General features: G+C 38.8%; 1 protein-coding gene across 1 annotated transcript in view; it reads left to right on the top strand.

Moving 5' to 3' along the window:
* Window positions 1-442: 442 nt before the first annotated feature.
* dock4b (dedicator of cytokinesis 4b) overlaps window positions 443-19,459 on the top strand; it is a 56,821-nt gene continuing 37,804 nt past the window's right edge. Inside the window, exon 1 of the mRNA XM_079455012.1 lies at window positions 443-579. Within this exon, the coding sequence (XP_079311138.1) occupies window positions 537-579 (43 nt within the window). The 5' untranslated portion in view covers window positions 443-536. The remainder of the gene's footprint in view (window positions 580-19,459) is intronic.

The raw sequence follows: 19,459 nt of genomic DNA, 5'->3' as shown, positions 1-19,459 counted from the left end.
TAAACATTGACATTACATTTACATTTAGTCATTTAGCAGACGCTGTTATCCAAAGCGACTTAGATGAGGAAAAATTGGAAGCAATTATAACAACATAGGCAACAAAATACATAAGTGCATCAAAACTAGTCCGTTAAAGCCTAGCGCAGAATACAAAGCTAAGAGTAGTGAGGTCAGTTTTTCTTTTTGGAGGTTAAAGAATTAGGAATTAAGAATTAGGTTTAATCAATCAGCGATTAAAAACCAATGAAGAAAAGTTTTAAAACTAATTTGATAACTAAATCGTTAAACACGTTAATCGTAAATATACGATTAATAAACAAACTCCAAAAACGTCATTTCCCATCATGCCGTGCGACGCGCAGTGGCCGCGCACCCTCGTATGAGTGTGTGTTTGTGTGAGCGCGCTTTCTCATCTTGTTCGGCGCAGCGGCTCGCTCGCGCAGTCTAAACAATGAGTGTGTACGAGAGGATGCTGTAAAGCGCGAGATAATGTGCGATTTAACGCTGATTTTGTCGCTATTTTTGACGCAAACATGAACATGTGGATACCCACTGAGGACGAGAAATACGGAGTGGGTAAGTTTGATTGAAGTCGGATTTCAGTCCGAGACTCTGTGTGTTACAGTTGAATGAAAGCGTATCACAACACCGCTGTCGCTATCAGACACTGTTTGTGTTTGTTTCCTTTCTTGACTTAAAATGTAATTGTGTTTGTAAACATTTTGACGTGTTTGAGACTTTGTTTGCGTGTTTTGCTTTGTGATGGCATTGTTTACAAGCTGTGTTTTACTGAGGGGAAACATACACGTAAATTGTCATGTTCACGTCCTGTTGGATTGATGCAGCAGATGTTGTTTTTTGTTTCTGATATATTTAACAGATTTCGCTACTTGTTCAGTTTTATTTTATACTTCTGTTGCACTCCAGAGCTCACAAATAATATAGGAAACTTGTGAGAATATGTGTTGAATATACATACAAAACATCATGACTTGAAACGAATTGCCTTTAATTCTCCCAATTTGTAAGATATTCACGGCTTGAAGTTTCAAGTTTATGGTGTGTATTTCGTTAGTTGTATGCAGTGTTGCTTTGTTTATTTCTTTAAGATGTCTGCGTACTGATGTAATAAGGTATATGGCATCCTCTGTATTTAAAGTCTGGCTTGATGTGTCAGAAAAATGCAGCATTTGTAAAAATGACTTGATCTGGTTTGCAGCCAAGATGAATCCATTCTGAACATTTGGTAATATTTGTTCAGATTAGATTTTTCTTTTATATATGGGATTTGTGCAAGGACCATTCTTAGTCAAGCTCCAGTGTGTGTAAAATTAACTTTCCAATCTTACGAACTCTGTATTATTGAGAAGGATCTGTTGACTTGGTTTGAATATGCACAATATTAAAGAAAAAATGTATAATGTGCTGAACAATGTGATATTAAACATGCATGTTTAAAGATTATAAATCTAGTGTTATAACCAATTCCATACGTTTCACATTCTTACTAAGAAAGGAAAGCATCGTTCTCTCTGTCTTACCAGTCTCTCTCTACCTGCATTGACCTAAAGCTTTGCACCGTGTCTAAGTATTAAAATTTTTTAATATTTCTATAAATTGATGTATTTTGCGGCCCTGTTGGTAAATGGACGAAGCTGATCACAAACTCTCAATATATACTTAGTCTCTTCTGTCGAATCTTTGCCTTTGGGTTGAAAGGAATTTATAAAAGGAAAAACAGTCAAAGCACAGATATTATAAGCAAATGGGACCAATATCTGTGACCAACAGAATGCTTGTTAGAGCGAGTTCTCTTTTGAAATCTTCTGTGAGTTATGGTGATTTATATGAGGATTTTGTCATCTCAAACCGTCCTTTACTTTAAAGCGGGACTCGCACCCCAAAAGGGATTTTGACCGCCATTTCCAGTGTTCTCACATTTTTGCGTTTGGTCTTTTGCCAGAAACAAAATCCATATTTTAGTATTTAATTGGAGTCTGGCAAGTGCTTCTCGTATGTAGTAAAGAACTTCTTTCAGCCGTCGATTAAATATGAATGAATGAACCCTCGCAGATGCTGCAATAAGTCGCCGGTTAGCCCTCGATCGGATGAATTATGGCTAATTAAATCAAGACTTGAAAATAGTGTCTTAAAGGCCCTCTTGACTTTCTTGCCAAACAGGAACCAGGAAGAGCAGGCGTTTTTCGTAATAATGGCGTGTTTGACAGCTGAGGCATGTATGTGGAAACTGCGTAGACACTGCACGGGTGGAAATACCTGCTTATTTGCCTTTCTTCCTCTACTGTCTTTATTTCGCAAGACATTGTGAATGACTGAGAGCTCGAAATAGATCGAGGGTGGAATGTGAGTCACTTTTCAAACGACTTTGCCGTCTAAAGTTATTTTTATGAATCGGACATTTTGACAATTTATTAGGGCTGCAACAACGAATCGATAAAATCGATAAAAATCGATTATTAAAAATGTTGGCAACGAATTTCATTATCGATTCGTTGTATCGCGCGACTATAACGCGCGCCACATGTTTGAGTGGCGTGAGCGTGGCGTTTCTGTTGCGTGTCAGCTCTGTGGCGGCTGCGTCGTGTTTTCTGTATCTTTGCACACCAGCACCGTGCCTGACGCGGCGCTGGCGCGCTGCTGCTGCTATGGTGACATAGAGGGAGGCCGCCGACAGACAAGGGTCTTGTATTCACGACATGTTTAAACTTTTTTCACATAACCTACACCTTCCAAAATCCGAAAAATGAGTAAGTAGGCTGTCTGTTTATTTAAATAACATTTCCAAATGTTTTGTAGCTTTATTACCTGATGTTGGACCGTCACTCAGATGACACACTAGACTACGTTGTTATTGTAGTGTGTCATATTTTTTTCCATTTTTAATCACATTGTTAAGAGCATAAAAAACAAAAATAATTCAGTCACCAATACATTTTGGGGTTTAATACGAACCACAATTCGTATTAAGATGATTCTCAGATATGTTATTAAAGATGTAACGTAATCAATTGATGCACGAGTTTACTTTATGCAATATGTGTTTAAGATGGACATAAATTAATATTCCCATTCAATGCAATGTATCTTTTCATTGGATATAGCCTAAGCATTTTCTTGGAGGAAGATTTTATGGAAAAAGGTAGTTAATTGGAGTATTCATTTGCAACATTTTAGTAATAATATCTCATACTTAATAGGAATATTAATGTATAATTTATTTCAATATTCACTTTTTGTTTATCCAAAAATGCATTATAAACATGATTTAAGTCCTGATGTTTTCTACAGTGGACATGTAAACCCCGTAACGTGTAGATGTTGGTTTAATGAAATTCAATTTGAAAATACGATCAAATAAATGATGATTAGCTTTCAAACATCAAAATGGCATTCATTAATATGTATTCGTGTACAAAATTACATATAAACATCTTTTCCTATTCTATTTTGCCTGGAAACGCTTCCAACACGCTTGCGTGTCTCGTGAAAAATAGGCGTCGATTCAATTCCTAGCATGCGCGCGTTTTCCGTGCGGCTCGTCTCACGCAGGCAGTGTGCAAGCTCTAACCTGTTAACATGGGAGCCGATTTAAAAACGGTCACGCCAGGCTTCTGAGACGCTCACGCCACGCATCTAGTGTGTCACAGGACTAAAAAAAGTTGATCGCGCCGCGCAGCATAGCGGAGAAAAAATAAATTAAAAAAGCAGAGCGGAGGTAGAGGAAAGACCATCAGAGAGACCCGAAACAATTCCAGAAAAAAACAGCAAACCATGAGAGGCTTCTTGATGGGAAATGCATCATGTAAACCACAGCAAGCTGTAATAATAATATAATAAGTAATAATAAAGCTTTTGAAATATGTTTTGCAATGTCAGTTCTATTTTTCAATAAAGGGTTGAAAATGAATGCTTTTAAAAATTTGTATCCGATTCATCGATTAATCGAACAAATAATCGACAGATTAATCGATTATTAAAATAATCGTTAGTTGCAGCTCTACAATTTATAGAAATGCTAAGAAAATTGCACCTCATTTAGATAAAGAAACCCCCCTTGTTTAAACAGGCAGTGTTGCTGTTGTTCTTTTCTGGCCATCAGGCACTACTCACTACTTTGGTACAATCTTTTTGTGCATGACATCAATGAAGAACTAATATGCCTGCAGATGCACAGAACAGGCATGAACAGTTGGAACAGAGCCATTGATGGGATGTTGCACGGTGCCCTTGAATGCTCATTGAGCCCAGAAGAGCGTTGACCGGGATGTTATGTTGTATGTTTGTATGAATGTGTGTGTGTGTGTTAGGCCCGAGGCTGGCTGTCCTGCTGCTCATGTTTTCTATAGTATTGGATCTCTTTGGGTGGGTGTAGCTGGAGAAGGGGGTTAACACTGTACCACCCCTTTGTAAGTGGCCACCCCGTGTGATGCCCTGTGGGATTAGCAGGTTGTTGTGGAAGGGCACTGGGCCATTCCTTCATTATAGAAAATGTTCTGTAATGACTGCCGCCTAGGGAACAGGGGGCGGGGCATCTCGACACTTCAGCGCATATAATTGCTTTTTCATTCCCAGGCCACGCCTACTGAAAAAGCTGACGCAGTCATTTGGAACGGTGCTCTGCACGTTTTGTATGTTTCTCTGATGCATCTAGTTTAGTTTATAGACATCTCTACTAGCATGCTTGTGGTTTTGAATGTAGTGTATTAAGTATAAAATACCTCAAATGTTGTGTATTTGACAGTGATTTAACAAAACAGCAGGCAGAAGGAGACATAAACCTCACTCCCAAAGACCCCTCTTTTTTAAGCAGAAGAAGCCCTCTCGCTTTGAAATCTATACCCGGTGCTTTCCTGAAATCCTGTTATTGATCCTAAACCCGGCACAGTCCCCCGACCTCATAATCCCACTGACCTTTGACCTGCCGTTCAGGGTGCACGCAAACAGGAAGATTATTAATACTCGCTGTGCCATGACTGTGGATGTTATTAAGTGTGCTCATGAATACCTCATTAATGCAGGGAAGAAGCCTTATGTGTGAGTAGGGATTGTGCGTTAGGGAGAGATAAAAATGAAACAGAAGGTTGTTATCGTTGCCTTTGGCAGGCGGGAGGACTGCTGGTGTCAGGTTGAGACAGCGCTGCTGTTACGCCCACCCCAACTTCCTCCGCATCCCATTATTGAAAGCGAGAGAACAAAAAGGTAATAACAGAAATACGTGCTATTTATCCACTCTCTGGTTTCCATTCTGCGCTCTCATATGAACTGAACGCTCTTTAGTTTACCAAATTCTGATCCCTCTCTTTTGTACATCTTTCTACGACATCTCTGACACTCATTTAGAGACGGTCATGACTCACGATGGTGGAATGGGCCAACGATTGTATAGTCGATAAGTGAGGGTGACTTCAGTTGTTTAGTTTGGATTTTTTTGTCAATGCTTTAGTTTTCAGACAGATTGCATGGGAAAGCCTATCCAAAAGGTAGCGTTTTTTAAATTAATTTATTTCCAAACACTGTGTCCTCTTTGTGAGTGTTGCGTTTTACAAGTTGAAGTCGAGTTGAAGCACTTAACCTTTTATAAACTCTTCCTGCATTTCATTTCATTCCATAGTGCTCTCTCTGTTTTTGAACAGGTCGATAAACAGATCAGCGTTTGGAAACCAGCACATATCAGCTTTGTTTAGGTAGTTGACGTGATCTTTCAAGCAGTGACAGCATCCTGTACATGCCTGATGCATCGTGAAGATATAAACTCATGCTGCAAGCATCAGTGTTCCTCATACCCGCTGAGGTGGTCCTCATTAAAACATGTTTCTCAAGAATTACATGTGGTGTTTTCTGTTTCCCTCTGGTGATTTTTGTTTATACTGATCTCTGCTTTCTTTGACCTTTCCCTTAAACCACTTCTGTGAGGTGATGTGATGTAAACATGGGCTGATGCCAGGTGCCAGGGCATCATTACCTTGTAATTTCAGTGGAGCAGAGACAGCGTCTTAGACTCGAACATTACCCAAATTATATGTATGAATGTTGTGTTTTTGTGGTGGGTGTGTGTATGCCTGTTATGTTGTAATTGATAATAATGAAGGTATAGAGATCTAATCTTAAATTATGTCATTTTTACTCGCACGTTGGGAACATTTCTAAAGGGTCCGATGTCGAGCCCAAGTTTGCATCTAGAATGTAAAACAAATGTGCAGAAAATTTAAAGGAGAAGTTCACCCAAATATCTGCTTTGTGATTTTTGTACACACCCACATGGCGTTAAACATGTCCGGCGTCTTCAGAGCACAAATGACGATATTTAGGTGACATCCGAGAGTTTCCAGGCCTCCTCATAGACATCATGGTTTCAGTTTTTGCCAAGGTCCAGAAAAGTACTAAAGACATTATTAAATGTGTCCATCCGCGCTAAGTGGCTCAGTTGAACTTGCAAACACATGCTCTCGTCCAAGAAGTAGATGAAGAAGTGCTCTCGTTAACGCAACATACACGGACAAGGCTGAATATATCGTAGGTATGTTGGTTTCTTTTTCGCACATAAAGCATTCACATCACATCAAAAAAATGTAAAAACCAGTTAAACAATCTTAAATCTTTAGTACTTTTCTGGATCTTGGCAAAAACTGACACCATGATGTATATGAGGAGGCCTGGAAATCTATCTGATGTCACCTAAATATCTTCATTTGTGAAGTTCTCTAAACATGTTTAACGTCATGTGGGTGTGTAAAATCCCACAAAGTAGATTTTTGGGTGATCTTCCCCTATAAGAAACATTTAATTGTGGCTTCAGTGATTTAGATTGTTATGTAATGGGGCCAGGCTATATAGGCTATATATAACCCTGAAATACCATAAAATCTTTTTTGCTTTGTCGAGATTTTTATCTTCCGTTTCCATTCGCTTGCGCACGTCTCTGACATGTTTTCTCTGTTCTTTCTGCGGGGAAAGCGAAGTGCAAGCAGACCTGAGAGTCCGTTAGCCGTTATCTAAGCTGTCAAAGGCACGATACTGTGTTCTGAGCATCGCCTCACTGCTGCGGTCAAGGCAACCACATGGCTTCTTTAACACATCTCGCTAAGACCGACTACAACTCTTTCACAGGGAGTCGAAGTGTTCTATCTAGATCAATTTTACCCACCAGGGAGGCCTGGGCCGAGCAGTATTCCCTCTCAGAGATGCTATATGATGATCACAAATTATTTTCTCAGCTAAACTAAGCTCCTCTGAGGAGGGAGGTTAATTTTCGCCCTCCAAATTGTTAGCATGTCTTGAGCTTTCATTGACTGGAGGTTTGGTCAACTGTGCCGTTGCTTTTTTGCTGATAGCCAGTAGTGTGAAAAATTGCTTCTATCGACCAATACAGATCATTGGCCGATATATCGGTGCATCAGTAATCTCATATTTAAACTGTTTTGCAGATTGGATTTAAAATATTTTGGGCTCATTGCTTGTTGACGTCATTCTAACAGAAGACGACTAATATCTTGGTGTTGTTTACATTTTATGTATTTATTTCCAGGGAAAGTGCAATAATAAACAAAGGATGTTAAAAAGGCTATATTACACCCATAGACCCATGAAAAAAAGTCTTCACCTTAAAACAAATAATCCAAATAACAAATACTGCAGACAATAAAACAATAGTTTTGTTTTGAAATCTTTTTAATATTTCCTTATTTGTCTGGAGTTTTCTTTATCTGAAATGTTTAAAACAAATGTAAATGAGACAACCGTGGTTCTCGTGGTCATGAAGCAGAACTGCGAGTTATTGTTTTTTTGTCATTGTGGGAAAGTAAAGATTGTCTGTCACAAAATCTCTCGCATTTAACCGCATCGTTTTATCATGTGAGAGCAAAGCGTCTCTTTCTCTTATTAGCTCCCGTTCCTTCTTTGTTTGGCTTTTGCTTCAACGCTGAGATATTCTGTAAGATTTCCCGATCCGGTAAATAATTTCCTTTTCTTTCTGATCATCTGAAGTTAGGTTATCCAGAGGGGCGACTTCTCCTCATCGCTGATTGAATGGGGTCTACTTAGCATTCAGACGACGACATCCGACACAGTTTACCAGCATTCAGGGATTTCCTTCTTTGCTCCTGGTCCTTTGTTTTACGCACAACAACTTTCCTTTGCCCTTTCAAAGGCTTTAATGCAGCAAATTAAGCCTTTTCAAGTAAATACCTGAAGAAATCTTGTCAAAAATTTGTGTGTGTATCACAGATTTGTTTTGTGTTGATGCTTATACTACATATTTACTACAATCCAGTGCTGGGTTGCCAGAGTGGATGGGAGGCAACCTGGATCAGTTGAAAAAACCCAGACTGGCCCAGATTTTAGGACTGTTATTCGGACTGTCCCTATTTGACTTCCCTCAGGGTGCACAATAACTCCTAAATGAAGTCTCACTCAGTGGTGAACACTAATGGCTGTTTTGGGCTCTTCTGGGAGGTGCGAGGTACAGTGAATAAATGCAGATGGCTCTCTTATAATGACATCTGGCAGCCTTAAGCTTAAGAAGTCTTTTGCTATCTCACACATTACTCTACATTAAAATAATGTATGCCAGAATTGATTTATTCAGCGGTTGTTTTAGAACTACATAGCCTACTTTCAGAAAGGTCAATAACGTAGACGTCGCTCTGTTGGGAGTCGGCTGTTTTAAACCAATCGATTAGACGTATATAAATAATAAAAACTGTACAAACGCATGACTTAATTAAATAAAACAGATTTTATGCTAAATCAATGTTGCATGCTACATTTTCATGCCATCCTTAATGTACTAGCACTATATTATCTATTATATGGAGGATATGTATTATCCAAAGGATATGCCTCTGATAATCCAGAGTTTATTATAGACAAATTATTTGTTTGCTGTACAATGCACTGCTGATTCAAGCCTTGAGTTTTATGGTTGTTGGTGCTAAGGTTGGTTAGCATAATGGGTGAAGATGCTAAAAATACTTGCTTGTAAATGGAACGCATTGCGTGTCACATAGGATGACACATACGGTGTGCTCAAATAGCTCTCGCTGCTTAACCGCATTGCATTTTGCTATCTGAGGGATAATACTCAATGCTTAAAACGATACTGCAATATGCAAAAAAATGCATCGTTTACATATTTTTTGACATATTGTTATTTTTATTGTGTAATATTTAGAAGATGAGTAAATGCATTCAAATAATCGATTAATTCATTTGGGTATTTCATGACCTTTTTGTCAAGGTAACTGGGCTGCATGCGAGTCATCCAAGATATAAGGTTGACAGGTTCATAACCATCTTTGCATCTTGCTATACCAATGTGTAATATCAAAAGAACAGCTGTTTTTTTCCTGCCCTCGGGATGGCCTCCCTGTGAAAATGCCCACCAGGCATTACCTGTGAGAATCCCAGAGGATTTAGAGTTAAGACTAACCACAGCTTCCCATCTGGATGTCGGTATTTGGTTTCAGCTGCTTTCCTCATAGGAGGAAACCTTTCCCCATATGGACACTTCATTTGGCATTTAAGTTTGTCGCCCTACAGGAATTGTTTTGGGATGTCTGGGCTGTCCATCCAGCTGAGCTCGCCGACACTTTACATTTTGATGGAATGCTATAATCCCGAGCCCAGCTGTTAGTTGTGCTATTGTTTTCTCCATTGTTGTGGATCCTTTTGTGCACTGGCAGGCCAGTAGCTCCATGATGGCTCAGGTCAATTTGGGGTGAAATCCTTCCATAGATTTCACAGTTTTTGCCTGATCAAGATTAAGCTAGAATAGGTGTGAGATCAGACCAACTCTCGCATTCGGATGGTTGTCAATCGGGTTTATAGATGTGTGCATTACAGATGTGTTAGAGGGTGTAAAAGGCTGCTGTTGACCCACTTTAGAACAGAAACTGGGGCAAGTTTTTTTTCAACCTCCACTCGATCGATTTTTATTCCCACAGTACAGAGGCCAGCTTGAATACATTAGCCAAGCTAACTGGACTTGAAGGCACCGTGTTAAAATTAGGCCTGCAGACGTATTTGCTGTTTAGCTAGACCTGTTTTTTTGGAGCTGTATTTGACCTTTATTTGCTGGGGCAAGTTGTCACACCGTTTTACTCCAGTGGGTGTTTCTTAAGATAATGCATTTCTTTGTTTCGGTCAATCTTGGTAAAGACACAAACCCTAAAGTCTTAGAAAAATTATGTTTAATTCCACAAAAAGTGCACTGGCTTTGACCAGGATAAAAGGACGTGGTTCGTTTAACATGCTAGAATATTGTGACAACACTGTACGAAAATGTAATTTGCAAGGTGGTTAATTCGTACAATGTAAATTGTGAACACATAATTATTATTCAGCCATATTCTCTCCTTTAACCCCACCCTTCAACTCTAAACTTTCAGTGGCACAAAAGATAAGGCCGTTTCTCAACATTTACATTTATTGTTTATATTTACCAATTATTTAAATGATATCTAAATCCTTATAATGTTCTGTAATTTTCTTAAATATATGCGTGCATGTATGTTTTGTGTCATAAATACAAAATGAACATTCACAGTCCACTTGCATATATCATGTAAACATAAACTTTAATTATTTTTCTGGATTAATCAGAATAACATTAACGATAATCGTTTAATCATTTGACAGCCTTAGTTTTTTTTCTTAACAGAAGGAATGAGGAAAGTAATGATTTAAGAATAAATCATAAAGAAAGTTTTTTGCACATTAGAGTTGTCATTGTCCAGCCTTGCACAGTAATGCTGTTGTTTCGGCACGTGCCGTTTGGCAAAACAGCCGGGCACGCGAGCCTCTTAGCTCGTGTGGAATTTAAACCGTTGGTACAGAGGTCATTTTTAACACACACAGATATCCATAGCGTGTTTTCATCTGGTTCCACCGTAGACTGGTTTCCCCTGACATTTCCAGGAAAGGTTCGAAAACAAACTGAGAATGTCAGCCCTGGCTTTTTGTCTGTGCGTGATACTGATTCAAGAAGATTAGTTTTATACTCCTGATGAAAATTGACGCCTTCCGTATCTCCCGCCGCATTACTTCCACACCCAAGAGAGCCATAAAGTATTAGGGCTGTGTGTGTCAGATGAGTGAAAGTCTAAAGGGGGCAGTTATTGATTCTCTTAAGCTAAAGCAGATGTTACAGCATGCCGGTGGCTTGAGAACTTTGCTTCTGCTCCATGTGGGATGAACAAATCTCCACAAAAATGAATATATGAGGTAGTCCATCCTCACTTTGCAGCTCGACTTGGAAAAAACATGTTGGAAGCCGTGTTGGATGACCGGGTATTCCTCTCGGAATCTAAATAATCTTAAATGCGATGTTACATATTTAGCAAGGTTGTGTTTTTAAAGAGATGCTGAGACTTTGCAGTTGTCTTATTGACATGATCGCTGCTGTAGTTTGCCTTATTTGATGTCTGACTGGATGCTCTGGATCCGTGTTGATTTCCTGAACCTGTTGACTGTTGAGCGTGTCATGCCAAAACAAACAAATGCTCATTGCATTCAGTAGCCGGCAGATCAGATTGTGATAACAGGACCAGTTGAAGCGTGTCTGATGATGTACCATGCTTTCTGTCTCTCGTTTTTTTCTCTCTTTCTTTCTCTGTGTCTGTCATGGATGGGTAAACAGCATTACACGGCTGTCTGATCATCACCCTTGTTTGCTTCCGACATAAATAATACATAAAAGCAATATAATAAAACCTTCTGTTTAACCTTTTTCTTGTTGTAACTTGTCTAAAATGTTGGTTAACTTATTACCAGCATCTGTTTGCGATCCCTTACATTTTCTGAGCTGTATCGGGGAGGTTTGTATCTTCAAGTGCGATTTGTTTGTTGTGATGTTTGTGTGGTTGTGTTGACGTTCTGGAAGTGCGCACTTCGCCACTGACCCATAACCAGGGCAGCTGTCTGTACAGTAATTGGCAGTGTTGCAGTCCGAACACATGTTGCCCGTCATCACACTGGCTCTGTGGTCTGTTAGCGGACATATGGATGGCCGGATGCTTCATGAATGATGAGTTCACCTGTTACAGCCGTGTTCCACACCAGCGGCCTCCAATGTGAGCCCTGCCGAGTGTTCGCCGGACTCCCCGAGGGTACATTTATGAGAACGAACAGTTTGGATTTGGTCTTAACGTGTAGGTCGTTGTTTGACAGCGCGGGGGCTTGTTTTGAATGATAATTGGGGATTTTTGTGTTTTAGGGGGATATTGCACTAATGATACACAGTTCAGTGAGTTTTTAGTTTTGGCCTACCATCTGGGCTGTAGAGAGAGAGTCCACATGGTCTTCAGCGCTCTCTGATTTCGATCTTTTGTCGCTTTTCATGCAGTTGTGTATGCGCAAATGCTTGCATCGTGTTTTAGGTGAACGCATGTGTGTTTTTGTTCATGCACATTGGTTCATTGGTTGAAACTTGTCTAGTAATGGCGACTTTAGAATTATATTTATAATACACGATTTATAATGCACATTTTGCAATTAAGAGTAGACTTTTCATTGGACGTGCACACCTGGACTGCATTTAACTTTCGGTTTTGTTTGGCTAGTGTGTTATAATATAACTTTATATTTTATTTATTTATGTTCATAATAATATTTTTTTTATTATATAACTCAAATAATTGTATTAAATAAATTTGTTGAATTTTGTTGTGTTATTTTATTAAATAAACCATTTGTTAAATGGGTCCTGTAGTTTGGTCGCATTTAAACAAACCGTATGGTACATTGACATGTAGCGGTTGAGCTTGGTATCGCAGCCTAAATAAATAATATTGGAGAGACAAGTTTAGCCAAGTAATGGTTCTTCTCGGTTTCTTTTGCTTGTTATCAGAAATAATCTACAGGCACTTTATTATGTGCGAATGTGTTCAGGAAGTTAAGTGCAATCCACGAACGTGCGTGCACAGTACCGTTGTTTGTGTTGCCACTTTAAAATGGTCTATAAAGTGTGAAAAGCATATTATTACCAAGGAAATACATTTCATAATTTTTCTTGAACGTTCATTATTTCTGTAACCTAGTGTGTGTGTAACAGTACTCATCACAGTTTTCAGTGCATCCATTGCTCTCCCCCACAGACGAATGCGTCTCCTGTCAAACAAGGTCACCACAGCAGTGTGGAAATAATACTGGCCTCCGAAACCCATTTAGGATGCCAGTATGACTAGTTTGGCCCATCAAAAGGGCCACATCTATAAAAGCGGTATCCAAACCTTTATGTACAAACCAATCTCCCTCCCTAAACATCATTTCAATGTGCTGTTTTGCGGTGCAGGACACATCAAACACCAGAATGTCACGTGACGTAGGCATTGTCCTGAGCTTGTGGTCTCTGGTGTGTCCTGGGCCTGAGGCGAGGGTCCTAAACCCTATTAATGTGTGTGATTTTGACAAAGCCCACAGGGGGGTTCTGCCTTAGCATCATAATATAAATGGTAAATGTTTTTTTTTAAAGAACCACATTGAAAAGTTTAGCTTTTTCAATTCTGAAAACACTTATATTAGTTTTACGTGGTCATTTTAAATCAGACTTAAATGGATTGTTGCTGTTACTGTATCTTTGTGACTTCTGTGTAAATGATCTCTGTTATTATTTGCTAACTTCCTTGCACATGAAATGGGTAACAAAGTTTCTTTCCAGTGAACCTAAATATAGGCTACTGTGTAATGTGTATACATGGCATCGTTTCCATCGACGGATGTATGTTAAGTGCTTGTGTGGTCTTGACTCTTTCTGAAATATTTCCTATTTTGATAATGCTAACCAATCACGTTTGCAGTATTTCACAATGAGCTTTTAAGGAGATGGAACAACGGCAACGTCATTAAAATCACTAATGTAACAACACTCTTTACATAACCGCATAGAACAGAATACTAAACATTTATAAGCCTGTTGTCATTTTGATATAAATTAGGGCAGTTAACGCATTAACGCATGTGATTAAAGTGTTTAAATATTTAAGGCCATTAACGCAACATCTGTTTTTTCATCATCAATGTCTAGCACCACATTATATAATCACGGCCTTCTTCATATCAAGGCATTTACACAATTTTAGGGGCGATTTGAAATGGTTGTATTGACACGTCCAGTATAGATTGACAGCTTCTGTCTGTGGAACACGGCTCGATGCAACGCGTCAGCGGTTCCGTCTGGTGTACACATAAGCACATTTTTGTTTTAAGTTATAGTGTATTATATTGAATATCTTAAATGTGCATTTTCACCATTCTGTGAAAAATGTGGCTAAATAGATAGAAATGCGCAAAGCCAAGTTCGGTATTCGGCCAAGTGTTTAATTTTTATTCGCGTTTCGGCCAAGAAATTTCATGTCGGTGCATCGCTAATAATGGGTTTGATTAGTAGAAATGATTTGATAAAGACCGCCTTTCTTTCATAAAATGATGCTGTTAAAGAAATGTGTTGTTTCTACATTTAATATGGAGATGAAATGTGAAATTATTAGAAAGTATATTTAAAAACATAAAAGCCGCGTGTGATAAGTTGGTACATTTAACGACAGCACTAAAATAAACTTGTTAAACTAAATGAATAGTGTATGTTTACTTTCACTATACGTATGCGATTATTCGCATAAAAAGGCAGTTCTTGTACTTGCACATGAGGTTGTCACTCCACAGCGATTCGTGGCCGAATCTGTCTACTGTGAAAAGAAACTAACACTGTACGGAGAGATATTTAGGAATGGAGAAGTGAATCTGGTTGCTCCTCAAATGTAGGAACTATACGAGGAAAATCAGCATAAGCAGATCATTTGAGGTCTCTGTCCGAGCACGGTGACTAAAGTCAACGCGAGTGTGTGATCAGTCAGTTTTTCTTGAGATGTAGCTGATCAACCTCATTAGCAAAACACAAAACAGGGAGGATGAGGCTCATGTGCTGGTGTTGTTTGTGCTCTTGCGGTATGTGTGCTTGGAGTATATAGTTCTTGTGTGTGTGGTTATGTGGTTCCTTTTTCAGATCTGACTTTGTCGTATGTGTATATATCCACAATCATTCAATCTCTTCATGACACATAATGTGGTGTGTAATGTAATGTTGTGTGGTGCTTGCCTTTGTTATTGTGTCTTATGGGCATTTATTGACTTTGCTGTAGGCTTTATCTAGACGATATCATCCATACAGTTATTATTTGTTAGGGTTTTAGTTTTAATATTTCCAATGAGCTCTTATTTTTATTTAATTATCATTTTTGTTAGTTGATTTCATTGTTTTATTATTAATTTGTTCTTTTCTATGTTGCTGTTAGCTTTAGATTTTATTATTTTGAATGATTTATTTACTGCTGAGTTCAAATACTATTCAGGCAAAGTCTTTTATTTCATTTCAAGTAACAGAAATGTATAATAGTTTTAATTTCAGTAAGACTTCTACTAGTAACTAGTCTAAGCATTTTATGCAACCTGCCATGTGGATCAAAATAATTTTTATCATCCGCCGTAGGAAAGGTATTTTTTCTTTTGTTTTATTAGATATAATTTGAGGTGGCTTTGGCATCCACAACAACCGGTGTGGGACAAGCAGTACCTGTAATTAAATAGTGTACTTATCTATTGGCCTGTGAGCAGTAATTGTGATGTTTAGATTGTAAATAGATACACACATTAGATTGCGAATTATACAGCATCGCTGTTCAAGCTCGGAGTATTTAAAAGCTCTAACAGTACAGCAGATCACATCTTAATCCCTCCGCATACACACACAGCGAAAGAATCAAAGAGCCGATTACGGCACAGAATAAGATGAAGTGGGCAGCTCAACAAGTCTGACCTATTTTCTCATTTAATCATAGTCATGTATGATTTTCTCTGGCCTGTCCAGACACTATTCGCCCGGTTCCCTTCACTTATTTACACTGAACGTTGAATTTAATTCAGTTTTTATGAGACTGAGAGAGGTGTGAGCAAAACCGTCACAGGGCTAGATTAAGCCATCAAAAATGTAAACTAAACTTTTTACATTTATGCATCTTGGTGACTCTTTCATTCAAAGTGAATTATAGGGCTTTGATATTCCGTCGCATATATGTTCAATAGGAATTGAATGTTTATATTATGCATACATTCGTCGACATTTCAAGATTTGTGTCCAATTGTAATTTTGATTTACTTTGAAGGCCAGGATCTGCTGTCAAAGATAAAAAGCGTAAATAATCGATTTTCACCTTCATCTCTGAGCCTCTCACGTCACCTGTCTGTCTCTGTTTGATTCTCTTTGTGAACCCCTAAACCATTTTTTGACCTTTAGATTCTAGATCACAGACAACATGCGAACCGGCTCTATTTATTGCTGATAAACCGCCAGAGCAAAATCTATACATTCAAGCCCGTAGATGACACAAGCACAATGGGATGAGAGCGCACAACATCTTTTGGGTAACGTTTCGCTCACAGATCGGCCCATATAACCGGAAAGGAGGCGGGATGAGTGTTCGGCTCTGTCGACAATTATAGATGTCTGATTGTGTATTCAAGTGTTGTCTGAAGCTCAGTGGTGGTAAATCTCATAAAGGTTGGAAGAACTGATTCTTGGAATTCAGCTCAGGAAAAACGGTGTCCGCTTTGTACTCGGCATGTCTTGACTTTCACCTCCTCCGTCAATTTGTTCTCGACCTCATCCGTGTTAACCTGCTTGTAGCTTTTTCTCACATATCGACGTTTTAATTTCCGCCACTTTACTTTGCAATTAGCCTCACGTCTTGTGGTCCAAAGCGGGTCTCGGGTCGAGCGTGTTCTGGACTTCTAAACAAGCTCATTATTTAAGAGACCTGCTCTCTGTCAGTACACAGACCCTTCACTCGCATTCTCATCGCCGCGGACAGAGTCTCTCTCTACTAGCAGCTGCGGTAATGAATGATTTCCACAGCGACCGCTTCATTGGCACGGCCGTACCAAGAGCTGTGCCAAGGAACCCTGAGCTCCTGTTATGTAGCGCAGATGAATCACTGGTTTGGACTGCTGATGGATTCAATACATCAGTGAGGTTGAGCTTACCGGGGCTGTGGTGCGATGCTCTACATTGCTAAGAAACTTGTATTTTGGATCTGGAGGAACATTTAGATCATATTCAAAGTGCAGATGCACAGATTGTGGGTTTAGATTTCTGAATTACAATTGCTTATTAAGTCTATAAAGCATAATCGCCAGCTAAGATCGCAGGTGGTTTCGTGCCCTATATACCGTTTCGTATTTACAAAGAATCTACGTTTTTGTACTCGAGCGTCTAATTGTTTTGCAACTTTTGATTCCTCCCATATTCCCAGTCTCTGCATAATTTATTGACGCTGCGCTACAGAACGCTTTGAATGTTTAGAGCTAAATATTGTGTTAATAATTCATTCTCCATTTTGGTTATGGATGGGACCGAATCTTGCGAAGATTCGCATTTTAATGTGGTCGTGAATAATGAATGAATTGAGGTTGATTCGCTGCCGGGACCATTGTTGGATCGCGAGTATTTCGAGTAAGGTTAAGAACACATTAAGATTCCTTTGAACCGGTTAACTTTGCTTTAATATTCTCAAAAGCAGAGATTTGAATAAACAGGGTTTAAACTAGTGTTTTTAATGCCATATTTATATGGGTGGCCACTTGACTATATACAACATATTAAAGGAATAGTGCACCTTCAAAATGAAAATTCTGTCTCATGCTGTTGTCATTTTAAATCTCTATGATAGTGAAATGTAATGTGAATACAATTGTAATGTCAAATTTTATTCACATCCTTCAAATGTTGTTTCTCAAAATTAGTGACCTTTTTGTCACAAAACACATGTATATTTATATATTTCCCTTTTTTTTAAATACGCTTACTTAATAGGTTAAAGGTTCAATATATTGATGACAAATACATGTTCAGTCAAAACTTTAAAATAAAAACATGTCACATCCGCTGGAATTGCCTGTAAAAATCTCATTGTGATGTGTCTCAGTTTAAATCATGTTTTGAAGAAACAAAAACATGTGTTTTGTGTGAGATGGCTGATCATGCTTTAAAGCATTCGTATGAGTATTTTGCAAACTTAGGTACAAAATGAAACCGAATGTCCAACATGTATTTATTCAAAGAAAGCGCACAAAACAATCTGAGACGAGCATCTCAATCCTTTGACAAATCTTTGAGCTCTGTGTTCTCCAGAGGCCTCGTGGGCTACCTGGAAGCGCGAGACAGATGTCACTTGGCCAAAATTTGAGCCATATGTCACAGCCAATCATTCTGAGCTCTCCATCGCCCCGTAAGGAGCTTAGACTACCCGACTGTAGCATCGCATTGCCTTCAGACCTAAACCCGATCTGTGGTGAATCCACACAAGCAAGAGTTTTGCTTTGACTTCTCTGTTTCATTCTCCTTCGCTCTCTGAAGTGATGAGGCTCACCGTCTCTGGTCTGTGTCAGCCCTGGAGGATTATGGGAGTGTGTCGCCCTGACAAAAGGTCTCAACCTTGTCTTTTATTAAATTAATTTACTTTTCTATGCTGTTAGTTTGACTCTAAGTGTGAATATGTGACGTTACACACAATTGTAGTTGAATATTATTGCATAAACCAAGTGTGGAGAGACTTGGCCGTAGACATCCTTCTATACAGATGCTCATCCGTGCAGAACCATCACTGTTGTATGACCACTAAACGCACTCAGTTCCTCGTGATCAGTGACATGTAAATACATCAAAGAGATTCTCTCGAGCGTTTCCTCTGTCGTTTACAGATTATTATAGATGATTTTGGAGGCTCGGTGCTGGACTCGGTCCAAAAAGCAGATTGCGTGCAGATCATAGAAAGGATTTTTTGTGAAATTGCATATTTGGCGTTAATCTGTATTTGAGGATATGAGAAATATGTTTTTTTTTATAGTTATGGTGTTTTAGTGTGTTTGTGTTCATTTCACTTGCCTATATCGTGGTGAAGATTTCTCTCTTTCATTCTTGTGTTTTATATTTGTCCTCTATCGAAGGAAAATGTTCATTGAGGAGTCTTTCAGCACTGACATCCTTGGCGAGACTCCAGCCCTGTTAGCAGTCAGAGAACAGATGTCGCGTGGTTAGCAAGGAAAGATTTGAGCGCTGTCGAGGATTCAACCTTCGATATGAATAATTTAGTTTGCTTCTGATAAAACCAGATTGTATCATTTATTCATCGGACCTACTTTGTTATATTGGCTTCCAAATTTCAAAGTCAAACCGCACAGTGACGGTATAGCTGGTCTACAGAATTTCGGAAATGTAGAAATGAATCAGACTCGCGGACGAATACGTTCAGAGAGGGAAAAAGTTCCAAGTTGTTCTATCTGAGTGCGTTTTAATGCGTTAAAACTTGTTAATCTGTTTGTTTAATGTTTAGTTTTTGACAGCTGATTTTCTACGACACAAATATTGATGGCAATAAGTTTTTACTAT

This window comes from Barbatula barbatula (assembly GCF_947034865.1).
Source record: "Barbatula barbatula genome assembly, chromosome: 4".
In the NCBI taxonomy this organism is placed as follows: Eukaryota; Metazoa; Chordata; class Actinopteri; order Cypriniformes; family Nemacheilidae; genus Barbatula; species Barbatula barbatula.
Note: the sequence above shows the minus strand (reverse complement) of the source record. Positions and strands in the feature narration are given on the sequence as shown.